Source organism: Drosophila mauritiana, chromosome 3L, assembly GCF_004382145.1.
Source record: "Drosophila mauritiana strain mau12 chromosome 3L, ASM438214v1, whole genome shotgun sequence".
Lineage (NCBI taxonomy): Eukaryota > Metazoa > Arthropoda > Insecta > Diptera > Drosophilidae > Drosophila > Drosophila mauritiana.
Window position 1 is genome coordinate 13,658,240 of NC_046669.1, and position 23,310 is coordinate 13,681,549.

Sequence of the window (23,310 nt, forward strand, 5' to 3'; positions counted from 1 at the left end):
GAACTGTCCAACTTCGAGTAGCTGTGGCTCAAACCATTGTTGTCATCGATAAGCAATTGCATTGTATTTGTTTTCTTAAAAAATTAAAATATACATATATATATATATATACCCAATATGATAGCGAAAATACATTTCTGCACAAAAAAAAGCAGTTTACATACAATGTAAGCTGTGTGAACAAATTAACACGGTGAGAGGTCGTTGTAATAAGTGCACATTTCAATTTAAATATATCTTAATATATTAAAATATAGTATAGCAGTATAAAATTCAAATGTAACTGTTGGTCGTACTATCGCTGTAGTTCAAGAACTGCAGATAGTGTCATCGCTAGCTTCGAAGCATCTCAAAGGAAAAAGGGCGATAATTCTGATAAGAAAGTTGGCGTAGCCGGTTAGCGGATTGTCACATACAAAATAGTTTGGAGAGCCCAAACTGAGGCGAACCAATCACACAACAATCCACGCCCACAATGACCGCCATGCGATACATGGGATGGATCACCGGCTGTTCCGTCCTAACGGCCTTTGTTTCAATAATTTGGCAGGCATTCATCGCCCTGCAGACGCTTAACAGGACGACTGTCCTGCTCACCGGGCTCCTGGCAATCGAGGGGTGAGTTCATTCGGCTACACTGCAGCACTAGCTCTATATACATTTGTATTTCAGATCCCTGAAGCGGACCGCGTTGGAACCGGCACCCAAGGTAGCCATCGGATACGGAGCCTGCACAGACTTGCAGATAAACGCCACTGAATTTCTGGATCGCTACTATGGGCGCCGGATTCCAGTCGCAGCAGCCACTACAGGATCTCGGGCGGTCGTGAACAACGAGGACGAGCTCTTGCAGTCCTTTGCCTACTACTTTCAGAACGGCGCTGCAGCGGAGTAAGTTATATGGGAGGATCATGGATATCCAATATTTTATTGTATACTGATCAACTTTTCAGGCGAGTGATGGCAAACAGTACCCTCTTCACACAGCTTGTGGGCTACGCCAAGGTGATGGACAAGGAGAGGATCCATTGGTACATGGGTGGCAACGCCCCACTGATGGCCGTGCGCTTTTTTATGGAAGGAGCTCAAGTGCTACTGGGCGCACACATGTCTAGAAAGTAATTACCCATCTGAATAACATATTGTTTTATGGAACTTAATGTAAAAACTTATTCAGGCTGCGCCCACTGCTGCCAAAGGAGATTCGTCTGGCTGGCGACGAGATTCCAAACGATGATATCCATCTTATTCTGGAGTACAAGGCTGGTGACAGATGGGGCCCATATGTGGCACCTCGCGCCAATCGCTACATACTGCACAACGATCGAAATAATCCGCATCTGCGGGCCGTGGAGCAGTTGACGGATGCTTTGAAGATGTATCAGCCACAGCTGTTGGTTGTCAGCGGGCTGCAAATGATGGACATGTTCACCTTTAAGTCTGGTGAGCGCGAGGCGCGCCTGCAGCAAGTACAAAGGCAACTAACCAGCCAGCCTGAGGGCACTTTAAACCACTTCGAGATGGCCTCTTACGTGGAGTTGCAGCTGCTGCAGCAGCTGCGACATTTCGTACTGCCCTACGTAGATTCCCTGGGAATGAACGAACAGGAGCTCTCTAACCTGCAGCAGGTGATTGCCCACGGACGGACAACCTTAGCCACCGACTGGAATCCACGCATAGCTCACACCCTTGACCAGATGCGGCAGGTTTTCATTAGTCTCCTTGAAGATTACGACGACCGAAGAACAAGCGATGCCAAGCGTCGCTCTATCTCGCGGATCCATGTGCACACGTTGGCCTATCAGGCGATCCTTACCACAGCGGGCTCCAAGTGGAAAAACACACGTGCTGCCGCTGCAAAGGCAGCGCTCACTGCTCACCGATACGTCTGCAAATCCCAATTTGTGAGTACGCATTTATGTGTAGTATGTTCTAGTTTTGCACTGATAATTCCTCCATCCGCAGATCAACCCGGAGTCAGTGCTGCAGGTTCTGGATGACAGTTTCGCCACCTCGGCTCAGAAGGATGCGCCGCGGATGCGCATTGGTGCAGCCAGTCCCGTGCCATGTTGGCGGGAGTATATCCAGTACGGTCGTCAGCGGCAACGGCTAGAGGTGGAGATCTGTGTGGCCCCGGTGCTGGTGTGTCGCGAAGCTAGAAAAACGGCTGGAGCTGGCGACAACATCTCCGCATCCGGACTGGCGGCACAGTTGTAGGAGTGGCGATCGCGATGGGACAGGCAAAGACTGCATAGTATTTTACTAGAAACCTGCAATGAAAGACTCGAATAGAAGGCCAGGACGTAACCCCGATGCATTCCCCCGCTGGATGGACATGGACTCGGCATGTTTAGCACCTTAGTGACCTTAGAAACGCGTTACCTTCACACAAATCTGACGAATATGCTCAACCGATAGCACGAAGAAAGCAACGAATCCCATGCGACCACATATCCAGATGAGTTTTAGGCGAAGATGCTGAATTCTGCATATGTATTCCCGCTCGTCATAAACGTAAATTCCACGTGTTCAAAATTATTCCTAATGCAACAGCATCGAATGTCACCTAGTCCTAAGTTATGTTAGTCACTAATTCTACGTTTTTTGACATATTTGAGCCATTCCTACTTACAATTTGTTTTGCGCACTTGGTTTCAAACGAAAAAGAAAAATGCCTCAACGAATTAAACAAGCGATTCAGCACGGAAAGATAGTTGTGACCTCAAGTTCCCTGCATTTGTCTAAATATTTGAATCCTCTTCCTTTGAAACAAAAATGTTGTGATAATTGGACCTTAAATGTTATGTGCTTAAATTTTGTTCTGTTACAAATACATTTGTAATCTCAAGAAATTCTAAATCTCTTATCTTATTATGATTGTCTTATTATTATTATTATGTGAAGTTTGTTTTGAAAGCCTTTGGATTCAGCAAGCGAACTGCCTTTTCCACAACTGTCTTACATCTGCGAAACGCTTTGTTTAAACACACATTACACATATATTTTTCTACACTTAAGTACACGCATATTAAACTGGCAGATGTAGAATAAATTCCTGTTAAAAGCTTCACATTAAAATTGTCCAAGCAATGCTTAAGCTGGGACTCGCGGTCCCCACTCGTTGGTCCTTCAGATGTCGTCGCCTGGGAATGGCTAGCATTAAGGGCGAGGCAAGAATCTCCGTGGACAAGCAGAAAGCAGACCAGCCGGAGCACGATGAGGACCAGCAAGAGACCGAGGCGGATTCCCAGCCGGCGGAAGATTATCCAAGAACTCACAGGAACGAGAAAGTGTTAGTTAATCATGCCATTCAGGAGATCCAGCACAGACCGTTGGAGGTGCCCACAATTATCGGCGATGATACAGTGTATACCATGGACACTCAGCGCGTTTGCTGCCCGCATCACCTGCAGACGAACTTGGCTCACGTCTACTACGCAAATCGCAAGCAAATCGAGGCGGCAATTAAGTCTGCCCTTTCGGCGCAGGGAACTTGGAGTCTGGTACCCATCGCCGAGCGCCTGGCCATTTGGCGACGCGCCGCTACCATTATCGAGGAGGACGAACTGCGGCTGAGAGTGTTCCTGATGATGACGCTTAGCAAAACCGCCGATGATGCGACGCGGGACATTCGGCGGCTACTCACCTCGCTGAGGGCCAATGCTGACTATTTGGAGCACCTGTCCGAGCTGCGCTTTGAGATCCAGGGTGATATGAATGTATTCCCCAGCTTTCATTTGAGACCCATGGATGGATTTGTGGCCGCACTGGCACCATTTGAATCGGTGGCCTTGTCATCCAGCTTGGCCCTCTGTCCGGCGCTCATGGGCAACACGGTGCTGTGGAATCCCTCATTGGAAGTGGCACCTGTGAGCTATCTAATTTACAGAGCCTTCCAGGAGGCGGGTTTGCCCAGCGGCGTTATCAACTTTGTGCCGGCCAACGAGCGCCTGTTCTTAGACACCATCACGGATGCCGTGCACTTTTCCGGGCTGAATACTCAAGCCAGTGCAGCTTGTTATAGGCATGTTCACAAGTTGGTGAGCGATCGAATGGAGCGATACATCTGTTTTCCTCGTCTGGTGGCCGAGTGCCCGGGTCAGAACTTTCATTTTGTCCATGCCAGCGCCAAGGTGGAATCTGTCGTCTCGGCTACAGTGCAGGCGGCCTTTGGCTTTGCCGGACAGTGTGCCAATTCGCTCTCCCGGATGTACGTGCCCTCGTCAATGTGGCCACGCCTCAGGGAGGAGTTGCTGGAGGCCACGGAGCAACTGACCATCGGAGACCCCGTCGAATCGGGAACGGATATGGGAGCGATGGTCCATATAAATGACTTCCGGCGGATGCAGAAACTACTGCAGCGCACCAAGAACATGGAACAGTTGTGCGGAGGCAGCTGCGATGACAGCACTGGTAGATTCGTTTCTCCAACGATTGTCCGGGTGGCGGATCCATTGGATCCACTTCTGTGTGAGCCCTGCTGCGGACCGTTCTTGCCGGTGTTCGTCTATTCGGACGATTCCTTCAGTGAGGCTCTCAAGCTTGCCGCCAATCAGTCCAGATACGCACTTTCCGGCTCCATATTCGCAAGTCGGGATGAGGTTATCCTCCACTGCCTGAACCAACTGCGAATGTCCGCTAGTAATCTCTACGTGAATGAGCGATGCACGGGAAGCACGTACGGTCTGACTCCCTTTGGTGGAAATCGGTTGTCCGGGACAAACGATAAATCCGGATCTGCCTACTTCCTTATGCGCTGGAGCTCGCCACTGCTCATCGAGGAGACTGTGGAGGGTGCACCTCCCATAAATGGATCAAAAACGTTTCCCTGAGCGGGTGTTTCAAAATTACAATAAGTGTATTTGAAGTGGCGTTTTACTATTTAACCACAAACTGGATAAACTATGTTTTTTCAAGTATTAAAAGAATGACCAGATATCGGCTTTTGATCTCATACTCATTTATATACCGCTAATTGCTAACAATTTTATAACGAGTTACCAGATTTTGAATTTTCGGCGGAAATATTTAAATTGTAATCTGCGATAGATTTGCACAATTTTGCACTATCGATAAATGTCACAACCGATAGATAATTTCTCCAAAAACCAATAAGCTCGACATATCGATCCTATCGCTAGTGGTTAGTCCAGCTCTATGGTGCAGACAATCAGTAAAAAAAACGTGCGGTGTCGAATAGAAGTTTCTGCGCTATTACCGTGAATCCAAAGGTGATTGCTCTTTATCAACTAAAACGTGCGTAACCAATCTGTTTGAGCAGAGATAAGTAACAAATTCGTGGAAAGCCAAACAAGCGTTGGTGATTTTATCGCAAAATTTTCCGCCACGGTTCCTGTGCGTGCGAGCGAGAGAAAAGAGCGACGAAGGCCGGACGCTAGAAATTTCCATTCGCAGGCGAAAAGCGAATCCATAATTGATGTGAATGTGAAAAGCATATATCGAATCGAATGTTCTGGACTTGTTTGTCAAACGAAAAGAACAGATAGCAAGCCGACACGTGCGTGGCTGTGTGTTCAGTATACATTTTATCTAATTCACGTCTCCCTCTCTTTACAACTTGTATATTTTGCAGTAGCTGAAAAAAAACAAAGAAAACTCTGCGATCGCGTTATTCCGCCCCCAAAAACAAAAAGAGAGAAGGAAAACAAGAAAAATCAGCAAACGCCCAAGAAGTGTGTCTGCTCTAAATCAAATTTACTAGGAACATCGGCCAGACGACAAGGAGTCGAGTAAAAAAATGTCCGTGATTGGCATCGATTTTGGCAACGAGAGCTGCTATGTAGCGGCAGCCCGATCAGGCGGAATCGAGACGCTGGCCAATGACTACAGTCTCCGGGCCACGCCGTAAGTACCCGTGCCTTACCCGCAATCCGATGCTCTGGATTACGGCCCAGTTTGTAGTGATAAGCTTTGCGGTCTGCATAATCGTTCGACTTTTTGCCTTTTTGGGGTTATGTCGAATTTGTAAGTCATGCCTTGCGTGTGTGTGCGTGAATGTGTTTGTAAGAGAGCGCGCCTAGAAAATTCCATGGTTGTTATGGGTAACGCTTCGAAAAACATACGTGTACCCCCAGATATGTGCATTATGTACTGTGTTGTTTGTGCGCTTTTGCGGGAGGCCTAAATTTGGCCGATTGCACTTCCATAAAAAGTGTTGCAAATTGCAATTTTAATGAGGCGGCGGCACACTAATATCTGCTCCCTTCTGCTGTTTCCGCTGCCTCTCTTTTTCGATTTATTGCCGCTGCCTATGTATGGGTGCCTTTGATTTTAAATGCCGTTGACTGCGTGGGCCTACGTATCTTTCCAATCGTCCTCACTTCCCCACTCTCCTGTACTTGTACGAATTTACTTTTTTGGCACACTCACACCAAAAAAAAGAGCTGGCGATGCATGCGTCATGCGGTCAAGAAGAAGGCAGCATCAAAGGTGAGAAGAGAGCGGAGTACGGAGAGCGAAATCAAGCAGCAGCTGTTGTGAAGCGTGAGAGGTGCAGAGGGAGAGAGAGAGCGCGCCCAAAAAGCACAGAAAAACGTGTGCAAAGCTGTCAAAAATAATTTCAAAGCCGGCAAACACAGACAGCACACACTCGCGTATGCAGACACAGTGGGGCCCGCATATGTTAAACTATTTTTAATGGGTACTAAATTTGACCAACTTCCGTTTTATAAAGATATATATTCGGGTAATTTACTCTTAATTAAAGCAGAAAGTTATGTTTTAACTGCATAGTTTACATGGTTATGTTGCTGTTTTCATGTTACCCGTGTATATATTAAAGATTATAAAACATTTAGTTTAAGTCGATTGAGTCTTTTATTCGAAAATAATAAGCGTTCACAGGGTGAGAACTTGTAACCTGTTGCATATGCAGCTATGTTTAGGTAAAAGCTTTTGCTGTACAATAATTTGCGCATGATTGGGATACCAAGAAGTTACCTGCTAGAATTTCCATAATTTAATTTCATAATTAGGACTTTAAATAGTTTGGCTTGTTGCGGTCGTTTAATTAATTGAAAAATACAGTTTTAAAACTCAATGTTTAAGTGAGGTACATATGTGCCACATCCCACTGCCATGACTTAATCCCAACTGTTTACGAACATACTGAACTAAGATATTTTAACCTTATATGGCCTGCAGAGCTATCCACTAACCGGCAATTTTTACTCCCTGCTGTCTTGCAGCTCCTTTGTGGCCTTCGATGGCAAGAAGCGTATCATCGGCGTGGCCGCCAAGAACCAGCAGGTGACAAACATGAAAAACACAGTTGGCGGATTCAAGCGCTTGCTTGGCCGCAAATTCAACGATCCCCATGTACAACACGAACTCACGAGCATTCCAGCGCGCGTGGAGGCGCGCGGCGATGGCAGCATTGGCATCAAGGTGAACTACCTCGGGGAGGATCAGCATTTCGGGCCTGAGCAGCTGACGGCGATGCTCTTCACCAAGCTGAAGGAGACATCGGCGGCTGCCATGCAGACGCAGGTTAACGACTGCGTCATCGCCTGTCCCGTGTTCTTTACCAATGCAGAGCGTAAGGCTCTCCTGGATGCCGCCCAGATCGCCGGACTGAACGTCCTGCGACTGATGAACGAAACGACGGCCACCGCGCTGGCCTACGGCTTCTACAAGAACGATCTGTTCGAGGACAAGCCACGTAACGTGATCTTTGTTGACTTTGGGCACTCGTCACTGCAGGCCAGTGCCTGTGCCTTCACCAAGGGCAAACTGAAGATGCTGGCCAGCACCTGGGACCAGATCGGTGGACGCGACATTGACCTGGCTCTGGGCGATTACTTCGCCAAGGAGTTCCAGGAGCGTTACAAGATCAACGCCAAGACCAATGCCCGTGCCAATCTGCGCCTGTTAACCGAAATCGAAAAGCTGAAGAAGCAGATGTCCGCCAACAGCACCAAGCTGCCGTTGAACATTGAGTGCTTCTTGGATGATATCGACGTCTCGTCGTCCATGCAGCGGTCGCAGATGGAGGAGCTGTGCGCCCCCGTCTTGCAGCGCGTCGAGCAGACTTTCAAGCGCTTGCTAGCCGAGTCTAAGTTGCAGCTGGATGACATTCACTCCGTGGAGATCGTTGGCGGAAGCTCACGCATTCCGTCCGTAAAGCAGCTTATTGAGCAGGTTAGTCTACTGATGCAATCCATGCTAAATGTCACATTTGTAATCTTTCGCTTATTATTCGTAGGTCTTTAACAAGCCGGCTAGCACCACTCTTAACCAGGACGAGGCTGTGTCTCGCGGTGCAGCCCTTCAGTGCGCCATCATGTCGCCAGCTGTACGCGTCCGAGAGTTTGGCGTCACTGATATACAGAACTACGCCGTTAAGGTGCTGTGGGACAGTGAGGGCTCCGCTGCTCCGGGAGAGATCGAGATCTTCCCGCAATACCATGCTTCTCCGTTCAGTCGCCTGCTGACAATCAACCGCAAGGGACCGTTCAACGTTTCGATTGTGTACGGCCAGCAGGTGCCCTATCCAGATCAAACGATTGGCGTGTGGAAGATCAAGGATGTGAAGCCGACGGAACGCGGCGAGGGTCAGGATGTAAAGCTGAAGGTGCGCATCAACAACAATGGCATTGTGCTAATCTCGTCCGCCACTTTGGTGGAAAAGAAGGAGGCGGAAGAGGCTGCCGCAGCTGCTGAGCAGGCTGCCAGTGAAGAAAAGCCAGGTGACCAGACCAACAACGCTGGAGAACCTGCGGATGGTCAGCAAGAGGTGAGTCAACCATCTCCCGCCCAAATCACGCTGTCACTGTCTCATCATCTTTTGTTGTGGATAGGGGTTGCTGTGTTGCTCTTGTTTCAGTTTTAGTTGTATTCTACTAATCCCTCCCTTCTGGATTAAACGAGTTGGGTGTAGTGCCTTTAGCTGATATTGTTTGTTGTAAAGCAGTCCAATAACGTCTGTCCGTAAAAACTAGCGTGAAAATTATTTCTTTCTTACATTTATGTATCAATTTGATTTTGGCGTTTAGTTTCTGGTACTAAACTTTTAGCTTTTTATAGTTCACTTCATAAAGCTCATCCTTAACATAAAATAGCTTTAAATTGTGTAATTGAATTTTCAAGATTGGTTTTCTCACATTCGTGGTAAACTATTGAAGCCAAATTGCAAGGAAGATTTAAGTTGAAAAAAAAGAAAAGCACCATGAAAATGCGGAAACTAACTCAATTCGTATTGTCGCATTTCTTGACTAATTCCTTAATAAGTTTCGGTTTTCCATGTCTGGTTAGGGAACATTTATTTTATAATGGCAAAACAATTTAGTTTTTGTACTTTTAAAAGTCAGTAAAAGATGATTTTTACCAGCTTCAATCATCAATATTATTGCTTATTAATATTTTCGATCGTTACCATAATCGGACATGCGAAAACCGGAGCTGTAGCGCACTTGTTTGAATTATACGTATAAACGAACGTGTTTTTGATATAAATCATTCATTTTTATAAATATACCACTGCAATATTTGTTTTTGTTTGTTTTGGATATGTTTGCGAACGCGCGCGTTTTGATCTCTCGTAGGCATATTGTGAGAATGAGGATGATAATAATACATCAACAGCCTCATCACCTGGCGGACAAGGGTGGGCACAGCGGGTCAAGGGCTGGTTTGGTTCGGTACGTTTTCCACAAATTTCTCAAATTTCAATTCAAAAACAAAACCAACAAAAAAAGAAAAAACGCTAAATTTGAATTTTTTGCTCCCATTTTTGTGTGCCAAGAAATTGGAAATTTTGATTAACGAAATGTACAACAAAATTTAAAAGCACGAATCTAACCATTTTGTGGTTTTTGAAATTTTTAAGTTTAATCTTTTCCACCAAAAATGAAACGAATGATGAAGACCGCTCATAAGCCGCCTACCCTATGTGCTCCCAAAAAAAAAAAAACAAATGTATTTAAAAAAAAAAATCTTACACAGTTTGCCATCTTATTTTATTGTATCCAAAAGCTTTATTTTTTTATTATTATTATTTCAAACACACCTGAGAAAAAAGCGCGACCTTGTTCCAAATTAAAAAAAAAAAACAATATCCGCAGTTACTCATAGGAACTGCTTACAACAAACACCCACGAAAATGTATTGTGCTCATATTGTAGGCTGTCGCTTGGAGCTGTTATTCCTCTTCGCTTTATTGTTGATGTGTTTGTCGCCGCTCCAAATTTTCTCTTTCTATTGGAAAAGTTGAATTGAACTCGTTGTAACTATTTTGTTTACGCATTTCGATTAATCATTTGCCTTTCTTTTGCTGCCCAGGGCGCTGATAAAAAGAAGAAGGCTTCCAAAGCCACCGAATTGCCCCTGGAGTGCACCACACACGGCTTCAGCCCCGTCGACCTGAGCAACTACACACAGCAGGAGTCGAAAATGATTGGCAACGATCAGAAGGAAACGGAGCGCATTGATGCCAAGAATGCCTTGGAGGAGTTCGTCTACGATATGCGCAACAAACTGCAGGTAACTTATCCATCGAAATCCTTTTCTTGTGAGTTCTTAAATCTAAAACTCGCTCCATCTCTTTTGCAGGGTGGACCCTTGGAGCGATTCGTGGTTGAGTCTGAGCGCGAGAAAATCGTGTCGCAGTTAAATGATCTCGAGAACTGGCTGTACGAGGATGGCGAGGACTGCGAGCGTGACATCTATACCAGCCGCCTGCAGGCCCTGCACCAGAAGACGGATCCCATCAAGCTACGCGCCAGCGACTATGAGCAGGGACCAGCTGCATTTGATGAGCTGAAGAACAGCATTTCCATTGCACGTCTGGCAGTGGCCGAGTTCCGCAAGGGTGCGCCCAAGTACGATCATCTCACGGAAACCGAGTTTATCAACATCTCGGAGACGGCGGACAAAGCGCAATCGTGGCTGGATGCAAATCTGCCCAAGTTCTCACAGTCGCCGCGCACCGCTGACAGTCCCGTCCAGATTTCCGCCGTGCGCCAAGAGGTGCAAACTCTAAACTCGTGCGTCAGTTCGGTGATCAACAGGGCGAAACCGAAGCCAACTCCGGCCAAGACAGCAACACCGCCCAAGGACGAGGCGAATGCGGAACAGAATGGCGGCGAGCCAGCGGGTAATTCTGGCGACAAAATGGATGTGGATAACAATGCCCAGAGCGCGGCAGGAAACGATCCCTCCATGGATGTGGAGTGAGCCCATCAGGCTCATTCCGATATCCGGTTGTTCCCGGCTATCAGCGGTATTGGCTAACGATTAATGATAATAATAATAACGATAACTTAAACGGTAAACATATATGAATCAACATTTGTATATGCACTTGCTTCAGGACTAGCAGAGAATACAACAAAATAAACACAACAAACAAAATGCAAACAACCAACCTACAAGTGTAAGAGTAATTTGATAAAATGCTTCTGCGGCCGCGGCTGGATACAAGAATCAGTGAAACGGATGTGGGCGAGAGTGGTAGAAAAAGATGGAACTGGCGAGGATGAATCCCCATTCTGCTGCTGCCGTGTTGATGATACAAAACGAAACCGAAACAGAAACATAAACACAACCCTAAAACAATTTCTAATCGACCATTTTTCATATATTTGAATAACAAAATCAACAAAGCGACACTAAATGAATGGAATTAAAATAATCAAATAAAAACAATGATAATTCCAATCATGCATTTCTGTTCTTACTTAAGTGTTTTAATTTTTGGGATTGTTTGTGAAAGAAATTGTTTAAGTGTCAAAGAACCGAAAGTTTTGTATGCGCTTTGGCTTGGACAACTTTTTATTTTGTTTAGATGCCATGTTTTCCAAATGAAAAGGGTTCATTACCAATAAACTTGTAATTTTATTTGAGCTTACGATACAATACAAACTCGTTTACAAAGAGGAATGCGACTGCGATTTGGTGTGGGTAGCTGCTCAGCGGGATTAAAATGTGGTGAATATAGGGACAGGATTAATGCTTATAAACTGGGCGTGACTAGTGCGAATATGGGGTTGTGCGCTCAATGAGATTCCGGCTCCTCGATCCTGTCCAGTTTAATAATTAAAGCGTTGATTATGCAAGCGCCAGCCTCCTTGGTAAACCAGCAGAGATCGTTAAGCAGATGAACAGACGACTCGTTGAGAGTGGCGGACGGAGTGCCTCCCACGCCGTCGGCACCTTGTCCCGTTCCACCATGGTCGTGGTCGGTGGATCCCAGGCTGCGCCTTTTTGCCTCGGCCGCAGCCTTGCCAGTGGTCACACCCGAAATCGACTGCCGCCGAACGTAGACCTCGAAGGACGTGGAGATGCGGTGGAGTCCCTGTTCAGAGGCAAAGTGATGCTGCGGCAGCACGGGCTCAATGACCGTGGCATTGGGCGAATAGTACAGCTCCAGACGTGTACCAGGCTCATCCTTGAGCGCTGCAGCGGCCGGTTCCTCGTCCGGATCCGTTTCCAGCGGAAGCGGCTGCCCACGATCCAGTATCGCCCGTATCTTGTCCACCCGTGTCATGTAGTAGAAGGGCAGCCAGTCTCCGTTGAGATCAAAGTGCACTTGGGGAGCGGTCGCCGAGGAAGCGCCACCACCGGCCGATGCAGTCGACGTCGAAGTGCTCAGCACATTGACCGTCTGCTGGTTTAGCTTGAAATAAACCCAACCCTCCAGTTTATCACCATTGCCTCCGATGCTGGGTCCACTGCACTTCAGGCAGAAGCACACCGGCTCAAGTCGGCTATCAAAAAAGGCCTGCGGCAGGACTAGCGATGCACAGAAGCGTCTCACCTGACGCAAATACTCGCAGTCGTTCTGCTCCACACTGGCACCGGTGGCAGTGGATCGCAGGGAATCTGTTCCTCCACTCGGCCGCGTCTGGCCGACGGAATTCGTGTCGGATTCCATGGAATTAAGGGATGGCAGGTCGAGATTGAGTAGTGACGCCTGATCGGGCATAAGATGATGCCGCGTATATTCGTTCTGCTGGAGTTGCTGCAGCAGCAACAGGTGGTTCATGTAGTCGATCTCGTCGTCCTCCAATACATTATCGTTGAGCGCGGGCTCGCCGGACATTTCGCGTTCATTACTAGCACTTAGTTCTAAGGCCTCCGCATTGTTTTCGCTGTGATCGACCGTTGTGGATACAGACGTCATTGCTCCACTCGTTTCGTCGACAGAACTGACTAACGGGTTTGGAGGATTGGGTAGATCATCGTACTCCTTATTCGTGTCATATACACCCGAGTTACTCAGGTGTTGAGTATTGGCCGTGCAGCCGCTGGTGCCACTAGATCCCGCTGCCGTTGCAGATGTGTTCAAAGAGTTCTGGAATCTCTGTGTGCTCTGACTGCGTTGTATATTTAAATTAGTATTGTGCTGCAGCTGCAGAGACTCGCGAAGGCAACTGAAGAAATTCAGAAAATTAGAAATTACATTCTTATCCGCATTTCCATTGCCATGCTTACCAAGTCGACGATGATCCGCCGAGTTCATTTCGCTGCTGCTCCAGAGTTCGATTCTTAATGGAAATGTTCAGCAGCAAGTTCTCCGAAACGCTCTCCATAACCGATCGAGTCCTGCAAAATGATTCCGTACAGAAAACCGGAGTGGACCTATTTATTTATACGCTTACATGGCGTTTGAAGGAGCACCGGAGGTGGACGGTCCGGATTCGCAGACCTGCTCCGTGTCCTTTTCCTTCTCGTGCATTTCCAGGTGCGCCTTTTCGCATTGCTGTGGCATACCATTATCCAATTCCAGAGCCTCCGGAGCCTCCAGAATTGGAGTACCATTGGCATTCCCAGTGCGGCCAGCATCATTTCCAGTAATCAATGTTATTTTCTCGCATTTGCCGTACACATCGAACACGGGATACACATGGTTGGGCAGTCCGCTGGCCAGATCCTCGAGATTCGTTGACCCAATCATAATGACTGAATAAATTTTCATAATTAAAAATAACTTTTAACACTCAAAATAAACTTACTTAGCATTCCGGCATGGGTTAGTGTCAGGGTGATCACAGTTCCCACTTGGATCTGCTCAAGGGCATCGCCGTATTTGGAGGCCATTACTTGGCCGTTGATGTTGACGTAGTCGTGGGTGGCCAACCAGCAGCCCCTTTTAAAGTCCAACAGGGAAATGGGACCAGTCTGGGGACTTGCGGACAAAACGCCAAGACCGAGAGTACCCTTCCACTTGTTGTTTAGGGCATCTACCTTGATGCTGATGCTCTCACCCTTACACAGTGGCTTATTGAGGCAGACGATGGACTGGTTATAGGACTTGATTCTGGTCACGCTTCTGCGATCATCGCTGAGCCGCGCGTTCTTTTGTGAGACATCCAAAAATTCGTAGTTCAGTGCCTCGGAATCGATTGATTCCAGCATGGAGCTATCCTGCTTGTTCAATGGATCCACTCCAAAGTCCATAGAGTCCTGCAGACGCAAACTGCATGGACGTAGTGGCGATGCCGGTCCTTGAGCGGAAATCACTTGAATTCCCATTGTCGAACCTCTTAGTTCGGCAACCACGTAGACATCGTTGGGCACGTTGTGAAACTGGATGTTCACGTTCTCCGAGTTCAACAGAATGTTTAACGAGTTCTCCACTCGCTCCAGAGTTATCCTATCGTCCACCCTTAACCATTCCAGGGAGGCCAGCGAGCGCTGCAGGCAGCTTGAGTTGAAGCACACCTCGTTTCCGCTAACATACCACACGTTTGCCGGAATCCGGCGCAGACTGGTTGGGAGTTTCTTGCGCACGCTTTCGTCGCTTAGATTCAGATCAGTGACCCCGATACTTAGACAACCTACGGACGAGTTAAAGAAATTAAAATCCTCTACATGTAGATATCTACAACAGGAGCTTACCAGCAAACATGGAATTAACCGATGTCAGCTTAATCTCAAAAGGTGATCCTACGCTGAGCGGATGTTCCGAAAATACCAGGCAATGGGATAGCGGTGCCGCCGCTCCCGTAAAGCGCGAGGCCTCCGTCCAATCCTTGGTTAGACTTACATTTCCCGAGACGCAAGTCCAGCGGTGTTTTGTCTCCATGGCCGGATGCTGAATTACCGATGTGGCTTGACAGCTCTGCGAATTTTCGCTGGTTGCGTACGGAGCGCGGATGTCCAGCTGCGTCTGGGTAAGACTCACTTGGGCGCACTGTCCATACAAATCGATAATGGCCCAAATGTTCGGTGCGTGGCACTCGCAGGCCGGCCCTTGATCCATTCCATCAACAAAGAAGTGAATGAAGTCACCATTGCGCATCACACCAACTCGCGTGCTAGGACCTAGGGTATCCAGATCCAGCAGGATATTCGTGCGTATGGTCTTGCGGTTGTGAAAAATCATCGGGCCGCATAAGATGATGGTGTCGCTGGCCTCCAGATCGGTGGCGTTTGGAGCCAACTGGATGTCCTCTGGCCGAGTGCCCGTCACCCCGATCTCAATGTTGCCCGACCAGTGACGAACCATTGTCTCCAGCTCCACTTCAAACAATTCCCTCTGCCTTAGCGGTCGGTTACTGAACACAATTGCGTCATTGAACTCCGCCAGGGAATTAGGACGCGACGCTGTTAGGCCACTGTTCGATATGCCTGCATTGGCGCCGTGGATGCTGTGAAATCGCAGCGGAACTTCACTGTACAAGGTCGTATTTGAGATGGTAGAGTTTCCAGTGTCCGGACTACCGCACTCCGAAGTGTCCACGATGCTTGCTTGTGCTGCCTGTCCATACAAATCGATTACGCCATACACGCGCTCCGGAACATTGTGGGCAGCTGGACCCTGATCCACTCCATTTACCCAGAAATGCAATGTGCCGTCGTCCTTGCGCACCACACCCACTCTATCGCCCACCTGCAAGCGATCCAGGTTTTGACCGTACTGTTCGATAACGGTGACTCCATTCTGCATCACCCCGTTTCCCGTCATCATCCAAGTGCCGGAACTGGTTCGGAAACGGGTTGTTAAAAGCAACTAAAGTTGGGCTAGAAGCCAGGACTCACCGCACATTAGTCATAGTGAATGGAAAGTCCAGTTCGTCGGCGCTGTGCGTGGTCACTCCCATTTCAACAGAGCCAGCCCATTTGGTCACGACCCGTTCAAGTCGCACTTGGAAGAGTTCGTTGGGACGCAGAGGTCTTCTTGTGAGCACTACACCATTGTTAAAATCATCGGCAGCACTGAAAAAAGATTGGGGAATTGAAGTTCATAAAAATCTTCTGCCGTAAACAACAATGCTCACTTGGGCCGCAGAGCTGTCCGCCCGCTCTGGGTGACGGTGGCGTGGGTACCACAAATGTGGTGGAAGGTTAGCCGGTCATCGTTTCTGGCTATGGCTCGGGTGCTGGAAATGGTCTCACTTAGGCCGCCGGCAGCGCCAGCCACATTCATCTCGCTCTCTGGACTTAGGAGGCTTAAGGTGGGGGTGCCGGAATGCTGCTGGTGCTGGGTGTGTTGAGCACCAACACCACTGGAACATGCAGTCATTCCTGCTACTATGTTGTTTCGCCGCGTCACGAGATTCTGCTGCTCACGTTCATCGCGATCAACTATGGTTACCTTGATAGTCATTCCGTAGAGATCGATAACGCCCCACAAAGTAGAGGCTACTCTGGTGGCGGCCACCCCCTGGTCCTGTCCGTTGATATAATTGTGTAGATTGCCGTTGGCCTTGCGCATCATCCCAACGCGATCTCCCTCGCGAAGCTCATCCAAGTTGAACTCGCCGTACTGACGGCGTGTCCCCTTACCATTGGTCAAAATTCCGCAACCGGACATCATAATTGTGCCTGAGCGCATGTTGGTCATGGTTGCCGGAAAGTGCAGCACTGCGGGATTGTGCGTGGTGACGCCCACTTCAATGGATCCCGACCATTTGTCCACTAACTTGTCGATTCGAATCTCAAACAGTTCGTTGTCCCTCAGAGGCCTGTGGGTCATCACCACGCCGTTATTGAACTCGTCCAAGGGTCGACGTCGTTCGGCGGATCGAAAGTTGGGCGAAAGCTTCACCAACGACCCACAGCGGGTGTGGAAGCACAGTCGGTCATCAGCACCGGATACGGAGCCATTGCCTTGCATCCAGGCGTCGGAGTCAACGACGATGTTTACGTTCATGGCCACGTCCAAGTTTTGAACAACCTGCTGCAGCGGTTGCTGCAGCGGAGAATCCAAAGGCTGTGTACAAAAAAAAACGATTTTCAATTTAACGATTCATTTGGGTTGGTTGAATGGTTACCTCTACGGAGCCACTTCCATCGCGCGGACACAAGGAAACCTGCACACAACGTCCGTAGAGATCGACAAGAGCCCACAGAGGCTTGGGCATGTTTTTTGCAGCCACGCCTTGCGACTCTCCGTTCACATAGAAGACCAGATCGTTACCAGAGGTGCGCATGACGCCAACGCGATCATTCTCGTTGAGCGTCTCCAGATCGGTTCCATAGAACTCGAACAGGCGTCGTCCATCCTTGCGCACGTCGATGCCGGACATGACCCATGTGCCATTTCGCATGGCAGTCGCGCATGCCACCAGTTCCAGGTCATCCGGCGACTCCGCGGTGACACCAATCTCAATGCTGCCGCCCCAGGAGGTATTCTGCAAGACGAGCATTATCCGCAGCTCTATCTGCTGCAAAGTCGTGTGGCTAACTCACCTTCTTCTCGATGACGACCTCGAAAAGTACATCGTCCTCCAGGGGCTCAGCACTGAACACCAGGGCATGACTGAAATCCCGCATCGAGCGCTGGGCCATCCGGTTGTTATTGTACAGCCGGATAGAGCGGCCACAGCGTGTGTGGAAGGATTGCGTTTCTCTGCCGGTCATGGTTGCTCCTCCAGTTCTGCTTTATCGGCCCTTTTCTCCGCCGCCGCTTGTCGCCGTACAAATCAATCGTCAGTCGGAATGGGAACACGGGCGGATTGCGGCTCATGGGCTGTGGACGATGTAAGTGACGGGTTCTCGGGCGCTGATGGACAAATTCCGATGGAGTACTCTGCAGTTATCTAGATCTACACTAAGCATTATGCATTATTTTCAAAGATGTGCCAAACTAAAATAAACAAATGAATATCCTTTTCGTATGACCGTTCATAGATGTAACGAAAATCCGTACATTTAACGAACATATCGGCTGCTTAGTTGAATTGGTTATCAGTTACTACACTGAAAACATAGTTCGAGCTATTGTAATTAACAAGGTTTGCTCTTAATGAATACAGCATTTGCCTAATAAGAAAATACAATTATTTTCAAGTCTTCAAATCTCTAAGCATCCAAATTTTCCTATTCAAATTAAGTTTCAAAATAATGACAACTTGTTGGATAATCTTTTCCTAAAAACAGCAATTTTACTGCAAAGAAGCTAACAAAAACTTTAAACATAATTATATTAGTTTTAAAGCCAAACTTTAAGATTTGTGTTTAATTCTTTTTATTGTGTTAATTCTAATAAATTCACAAAGTGTTTATAAAAACTGAATAACTGGAATATATTAAAGATTAAGCCACTGGGTTGTCCGTGGTACTGGACACGGCAGCTGGGTGATCCATAACATTGAACTTGGAAGGCGTCTTGTCCGTAGCTCGTCGATATTTGGGTTTGGCCTTACCCATAACATTGTCGGCGGTTATGTGAACGCCCTGAATGTCCGAGCCAGGCACTAAGAACATGGGATCTAGCAGCAGTTGCTCCATTATGGGGCGCAACCCGCGAGCTCCCATGTTTCCCGTCATGGCCAGCTGGGCCACAGATATTAAGGCGTCGTGGGAAAAGGTAAGCTCCACACCATCCAAGCGCAACATTGCCTTGTACTGCGACACTAGAGCATTGGGCGGTTCGGTAAGAATGCGAACCAGCATATATTCATCCAAACTGTGGAAGGGCACTATTATCGGGAAATGACCAACGAACTCCGGTATCATACCGAACTCAGCTAGGTCGCATGCCTGCACTTTGATCAGGCACTTATCCCGCTCCTGCTGGTGTGCGTTTGAAGGACCGGCTTCGCCGGTTGAAGTGACGTCAGAATTCTTCTCGTTGATGCGTCGCTCGATGATCTTATCCAGGCCTGTGAAGGCGCTGGAGGCCACGAACAGAATGTTTGTGGTGTCCATTTGGACCGCCTTGCCGAACAGTTGACCCCGGTTGGTTAGGCTAACCACGCTGCCTTCCAGTATCTTAAGCATGCCCTGTTGGATGCCCTTGGATCCAGAGAGAGCACAGATCTGGTCCACCTTGTCCAAGTAAACAATGCCAGTTTGGGCGCGCTCTACGTCGTTGTTTGCATCTTTGAGCAGCTTTAAGAGGACGCTCTCGATGTCCCCGCCCACGTAGCCCGCCTGCATCAACGTGGTGCAGTCACATATAGCGAAGGGTACGTCCAGGCACTTGGCAATGCTCTTAGCGACAAGCGTCTTTCCCGATCCCGTTGGGCCCAGCATCATGATGTTGCTCTTCTCCAGCTCAACGTCGTTTGACTGAATACCTGGAAATTTCCAGTTGAACGTGCTCGATTCTTGTTCGCTTCCAAAAACGAACAAATCCTTTTTCTGCGATGCGCTGTTGAGCGTAGATATGTCACCAGAGATTTTTAACTGGCAGAGCGACAGAGTTTCTGCGGCGTTGTCGGCTGTCTGCTCTCTCTGTGACAGATTGTGGTGGATGCGCTTGTAGTGGTTATAGACTGCCACCGACAGCACCTTCTTGGCGAATTCCTGACCCACCACATGCTTGTCTAAGAACTCCATGATCTTCTGTGGTTCAGGTGGCAGCTTGGCGAACTTCTCCTTCTTTTCGTCCTTAGTCAATCCAAAAATGTTGTTTTTTTCAAAAACGGTTCCTTGGTTAGTCTTGATTTGACCCAAGGCTATATTTCCAAAGCTAGCGCTCGAATTGTCTGCCCCGAATCCAGCGGTGCAGCTGAGTGGACATGGGGTTGCCCCGAAAGTGAATACTGTTGGCAGCGGCTGGAACTGCTGTTTGATGTTGCAGACTGGAAAAGCGGGCTTCTGCTCGGGTGCCTTAAGAGCACTTGGTGTCTCGCCAAAAGACCCCATAATCGCGTTTCCAGAGGTAGCATTCGAGTTGGTTTGAAAACCTGGGAGGCTTTGAGGCTGAACTTGGCATTTTTCCTGCTGCGAAGCCTTCGGCTTGATCCTGTTGGCTTTGGCAATCAATCGTGTTGAGTCGGACTTACTGAAGATGGAACCGACTAAGATACTATTTGGCTGTTCGTAGATTTCGATCAATGTATCCAGTATCTGGGGCGACATCTTAAGCAAATTGGCCGTTTTCATGGTGGCCAAGCTAACTTCGCAAACATACTGCAACTCATAATTAGTGAGGCGATCCTGTCGTTTAGCCATGTAATGCTGCAAACGACATTCCTCAAATGATTGATCCTCGATGTGGTTGGGAAAGTTGCCCCTGCCACTGAAGGGGCCGAATGCAGATAGGCACCACGCCCCGCCTTCCAAGTAATGTTTCACTCCCTCGGCGACCACTTGCCTTAATGCGAATTGATAGGGTTGTTATATATATATATATATATATATATTCCAAGATGCGCTTACTTGAGATCTATGTGCTCCATGATGCATTTTGAACCAAATACGCAGGAGCCACTTTGAAACTGCTTGCATACGACCATCTTTATCGAGTGCGCACTTCGCAGTGAATATCCAAAACTTCAAACCCAATCTGGAGTGTGCACATACATATGTAAACAATTCGTTAGTTTGGTATTTTTGCGATTTGTTCAAATACAAAAACGCCATAAGTGATTTCAGAATATTTGTCAATACTCCCGCATTTCATTAATATTTTAATGAACTTACATTATTTATGAACAAGCAACTACTTCAGCGTTTGAAACTGTAAATGAATAGCAATTTTTACGGTCATATTTGTTCGAGCGATTAATGCAAATATTATTGGCGCAGTGGATGAGTTCACAGGCTACTTAAGGCGTGATTGCTATTTAACTGCTGAACGCACCCATTGACAGTGTTTAAATACCAAAAGCCCGCCAACAGTAATACCCCAGCAACCCCAAAATGGTCACACTGGTCGGTGTTACTAAAATAAAGAAACACATTTTTATTCGAGATCGTCTAAAGCTGCATTTTTATTTGGAATATATAGATGCTCCGACGCCATGTCCGCTACGCCACGCCAGAAGCAGTTCGACATGAATCGTACCCGGGCCAATAACTTGGCCAGCAGCAGCAGCGGGCCTGGCAAAAACAACAACACCACGGGCAGCACGAAAAATGTAGTTTCCCCGCAACACAATCAATGCAAGCTGCAAACCTCCATGGAGCGTCTACAGGTGCAACAGGCAAACACAAGTCGCAGGGCAGCCGGTTCCAACTGGATGGCCGCTGCTGGCGGTGGAGCAGCAGCAGCACCTGGAAGTGAAAACCAGGATGCCAAGACGGCGGAGTCAGCACCACTGAGCAAATCGGCACGCATGCGCATGAAAAAGAAGGCACTCTCCAATCGCTATTTGGCCATGGACTGCGAGATGGTGGGTGTGGGACACAACGGACAGGACGACATGCTGGCACGCGTGTCCATCGTGAATCGCGTAGGACAGGTGCTGCTGGACAAGTATGTGAAGCCGCGAATGGAGGTCATCGACTACCGCACCAGCGTGTCCGGTATTCGGCCGCAGGACATCGCTAACGGTGAGGACTTTGCTACCGTGCAAAACGAAGTGGTGAAGCTACTACATGGCCGCATTCTGGTGGGACACGCCCTGGGCAACGATCTTGCCGTACTGAGCATCCGCCATCCGTTCCATGACATTCGTGATACGTCGCGCTATAAGCCGCTGTGCAAACTCATCTCTAATAGCCATACGCCCAGCTTAAAACGCCTGACCATGGCCGTTCTGGGTCGGGAGATCCAAACGGGCGAACACAATTCCGTGGAGGATGCACGCGCTGCCATGGGTATCTATAATCGCGTTGCCGCCGACTGGGAAAAGTACCTGGCGAAGAAGCGGCATCAACAGCAGCACTTTTAGCAGCTGACTCGGGGAGCCCCATAGCACTGAGGGGATGAAATACGGTAGTCGTAAGTTTTTAAGTGTACACACGGGTTTCATTCACGTGGAACTGTTGCTTAAATGTATAAAATGTTACAACCTTATCCCTAGTTCTTTCTTTAAGGCATCGGAGCGGTTTTAGCACGTGGCGTGTCACTCAAAAGCAGGCTCGGACCTCATGATTTGCCTCACATACTTGAACGAAACCTTTTTTATGTTTACACATCCTTTTGTTTAATATCGGAAAGCTAAAATTAAAATTCTTACTTTGCTTTGGTGAAATTATCCTACAGGGCTTAACTAGGTCTTAGTATTGTATTAAACATTTTAGGATACCTCCACCTCTTTCGGTGGAGTTTGGCTAGAGCTGGGTCCGTGGATGGCCTCGTGGCGTTCCATTAGCTCCCGCCAAGGATCCTCCAGCATGGAGGGATGGAAATACTGGCCGAAGGAGCTGCCGCTCCGGTTGTGCTCCCTGTTCTGGTGGTTCCTCGGATTCTGATCCCAGTTCTGTTGGTTCCTACGATTGAAGTTGCCGCCGCGTCCGAAATTCCTGCCCTGACCGTAGGGCCGATGGCGTTGCGGCTCCTGCGGGGATTTGTTCTGGTAGAAATGCGGAACATTTTGCTGGCCCTGTTTGTCCTCGTAGAAGCCAAAGTTTGCATTTTGTGGCTTCTGCTGGCCACCGAATTGCTGAGATCTGTAGTCCGCGGACTGCGATGGGTACTGGCCGCCTTGTGGGCAGTAGGGCGGCAGGTTGTTATAGTTCTTGCGAGGGGTGCTCATGATTAGAGTCGTTAAAGTCTATTTAAGCCAATAATGGCTTATTTTCTTGGATCCGAAATGTAAAACAAATGTTTTCTTATTTTAAGTGCGACCGTTGGCCATTACCACAAAAATACATATTAATTAAATCCACTGGTTTGAGACTTTGCTAAGCGCAGTTGTCGGCATATTTAGGGTGTTTTCCCGCAAGTCTTCGGTGTCAGTGCGCAGACCCAGCGCGGTCACACTGTCCGGAATATTCGTGTAGCGCGGTTGTCGTGCGGTCGGTCGGCAAAATAAAGTGCATTTAACTGCAGTTGCTCTCGGTTCCCACACTTCTCGCCCACAGACCGAGTCTAATGCGGTGTGTAAGGCAAATTGCAAGCAATTCGCACGCCCCTCGCTCGGAAAAACCTGCAAACAAAGCACAAGAGGCGTCGCCTGCCGCAGGAGCCTTTCATCGAAATCTGGTCCTTTGTCTGTGTTTGTGTGC

The 23,310-nt window shown here is 48.1% G+C and overlaps 7 protein-coding genes across 10 annotated transcripts; 4 read left to right on the forward strand and 3 right to left on the reverse strand.

The window, feature by feature from the left end:
- The first annotated feature begins 321 nt into the window (after positions 1–321).
- LOC117139760 (ADP-dependent glucokinase) lies at positions 322–3,070 on the forward strand. The gene is made up of 5 exons (XM_033302327.1): positions 322–618; positions 673–891; positions 954–1,118; positions 1,178–1,904; positions 1,966–3,070. Exons 1-5 carry the CDS (start codon positions 476–478, stop codon positions 2,215–2,217), a joined length of 1,506 nt encoding a protein of 501 aa, XP_033158218.1. The 5' UTR covers positions 322–475; the 3' UTR covers positions 2,218–3,070.
- Positions 3,071–3,074: 4 nt separating this feature from the next.
- LOC117139759 (delta-1-pyrroline-5-carboxylate dehydrogenase, mitochondrial) lies at positions 3,075–4,961 on the forward strand. The gene has a single exon (XM_033302326.1). The coding sequence runs from the start codon at positions 3,090–3,092 to the stop codon at positions 4,830–4,832; it is 1,743 nt and encodes a 580-aa protein (XP_033158217.1). The 5' UTR covers positions 3,075–3,089; the 3' UTR covers positions 4,833–4,961.
- Positions 4,962–5,126: 165 nt separating this feature from the next.
- Positions 5,127–11,383, forward strand: LOC117141884 (heat shock 70 kDa protein 4). 4 transcript variants are annotated; one of them, XM_033305576.1, is made up of 7 exons: positions 5,127–5,231; positions 5,594–5,865; positions 7,209–8,160; positions 8,225–8,755; positions 9,564–9,659; positions 10,300–10,500; positions 10,570–11,383. In XM_033305576.1, exons 2-7 carry the CDS (start codon positions 5,759–5,761, stop codon positions 11,191–11,193), a joined length of 2,511 nt encoding a protein of 836 aa, XP_033161467.1. In that variant the 5' UTR covers positions 5,127–5,231; positions 5,594–5,758; the 3' UTR covers positions 11,194–11,383. The 4 variants fall into 4 exon arrangements, with proteins under 4 accessions (XP_033161467.1, XP_033161466.1, XP_033161469.1 ...); XM_033305575.1 differs by having other exon boundaries at positions 5,150–5,256; XM_033305577.1 differs by having other exon boundaries at positions 5,166–5,231; positions 5,597–5,865.
- Positions 11,384–11,832: 449 nt separating this feature from the next.
- LOC117141883 (neuralized-like protein 4) lies at positions 11,833–18,096 on the reverse strand. Its single transcript, XM_033305574.1, has 9 exons — positions 17,656–18,096; positions 17,238–17,597; positions 16,242–17,176; positions 16,003–16,179; positions 14,860–15,944; positions 13,974–14,798; positions 13,620–13,920; positions 13,453–13,563; positions 11,833–13,391 (listed from the first exon to the last, which is right to left on the reverse strand). Exons 1-9 carry the CDS (start codon positions 17,824–17,826, stop codon positions 12,014–12,016), a joined length of 5,343 nt encoding a protein of 1,780 aa, XP_033161465.1. The 5' UTR covers positions 17,827–18,096; the 3' UTR covers positions 11,833–12,013.
- A 295-nt stretch (positions 18,097–18,391) lies between these two features.
- LOC117140868 (ATP-dependent Clp protease ATP-binding subunit ClpX-like) lies at positions 18,392–20,695 on the reverse strand. Its single transcript, XM_033304007.1, has 2 exons — positions 20,575–20,695; positions 18,392–20,509 (listed from the first exon to the last, which is right to left on the reverse strand). The coding sequence occupies exons 1-2, from the start codon at positions 20,649–20,651 to the stop codon at positions 18,502–18,504; spliced, it is 2,085 nt and encodes a 694-aa protein (XP_033159898.1). The 5' UTR covers positions 20,652–20,695; the 3' UTR covers positions 18,392–18,501.
- A 362-nt stretch (positions 20,696–21,057) lies between these two features.
- LOC117142129 (RNA exonuclease 4) lies at positions 21,058–22,334 on the forward strand. The gene is made up of 2 exons (XM_033306033.1): positions 21,058–22,081; positions 22,164–22,334. Exon 1 carries the CDS (start codon positions 21,159–21,161, stop codon positions 22,029–22,031), a length of 873 nt encoding a protein of 290 aa, XP_033161924.1. The 5' UTR covers positions 21,058–21,158; the 3' UTR covers positions 22,032–22,081; positions 22,164–22,334.
- Positions 22,261–22,941, reverse strand: LOC117142130. Its single transcript, XM_033306035.1, has one exon. It carries the CDS (start codon positions 22,836–22,838, stop codon positions 22,380–22,382), a length of 459 nt encoding a protein of 152 aa, XP_033161926.1. The 5' UTR covers positions 22,839–22,941; the 3' UTR covers positions 22,261–22,379.
- Positions 22,942–23,310: the final 369 nt, after the last annotated feature.

Bases quoted from the DNA above. Each gene is read 5' to 3' on its own strand.
- LOC117139760 (XM_033302327.1), top strand. From the start codon at position 476: ATGACCGCCATGCGATACATGGGATGGATCACCGGCTGTTCCGTCCTA. The intron at 619-672 runs GTGAGTTCATTC...TTTGTATTTCAG, and splicing joins GGGCTCCTGGCAATCGAGGG to ATCCCTGAAGCGGACCGCGT. The intron at 1,905-1,965 runs GTGAGTACGCAT...CTCCATCCGCAG, and splicing joins ACGTCTGCAAATCCCAATTT to ATCAACCCGGAGTCAGTGCT.
- LOC117139759 (XM_033302326.1), top strand. From the start codon at position 3,090: ATGCTTAAGCTGGGACTCGCGGTCCCCACTCGTTGGTCCTTCAGATGT.
- LOC117141884 (XM_033305576.1), top strand. From the start codon at position 5,759: ATGTCCGTGATTGGCATCGATTTTGGCAACGAGAGCTGCTATGTAGCG. The intron at 8,756-9,563 runs GTGAGTCAACCA...GATCTCTCGTAG, and splicing joins CTGCGGATGGTCAGCAAGAG to GCATATTGTGAGAATGAGGA. The intron at 10,501-10,569 runs GTAACTTATCCA...TCTCTTTTGCAG, and splicing joins ATATGCGCAACAAACTGCAG to GGTGGACCCTTGGAGCGATT.
- LOC117141883 (XM_033305574.1), bottom strand. From the start codon at position 17,826: ATGACCGGCAGAGAAACGCAATCCTTCCACACACGCTGTGGCCGCTCT. The intron at 17,177-17,237 runs GTAACCATTCAA...TTTTGTACACAG, and splicing joins ATGGAAGTGGCTCCGTAGAG to CCTTTGGATTCTCCGCTGCA. The intron at 13,921-13,973 runs GTAAGTTTATTT...AAATTTATTCAG, and splicing joins AACCCATGCCGGAATGCTAA to TCATTATGATTGGGTCAACG.
- LOC117140868 (XM_033304007.1), bottom strand. From the start codon at position 20,651: ATGGTCGTATGCAAGCAGTTTCAAAGTGGCTCCTGCGTATTTGGTTCA. The intron at 20,510-20,574 runs GTAAGCGCATCT...ATTCGCATTAAG, and splicing joins ATGGAGCACATAGATCTCAA to GCAAGTGGTCGCCGAGGGAG.
- LOC117142129 (XM_033306033.1), top strand. From the start codon at position 21,159: ATGTCCGCTACGCCACGCCAGAAGCAGTTCGACATGAATCGTACCCGG.
- LOC117142130 (XM_033306035.1), bottom strand. From the start codon at position 22,838: ATGAGCACCCCTCGCAAGAACTATAACAACCTGCCGCCCTACTGCCCA.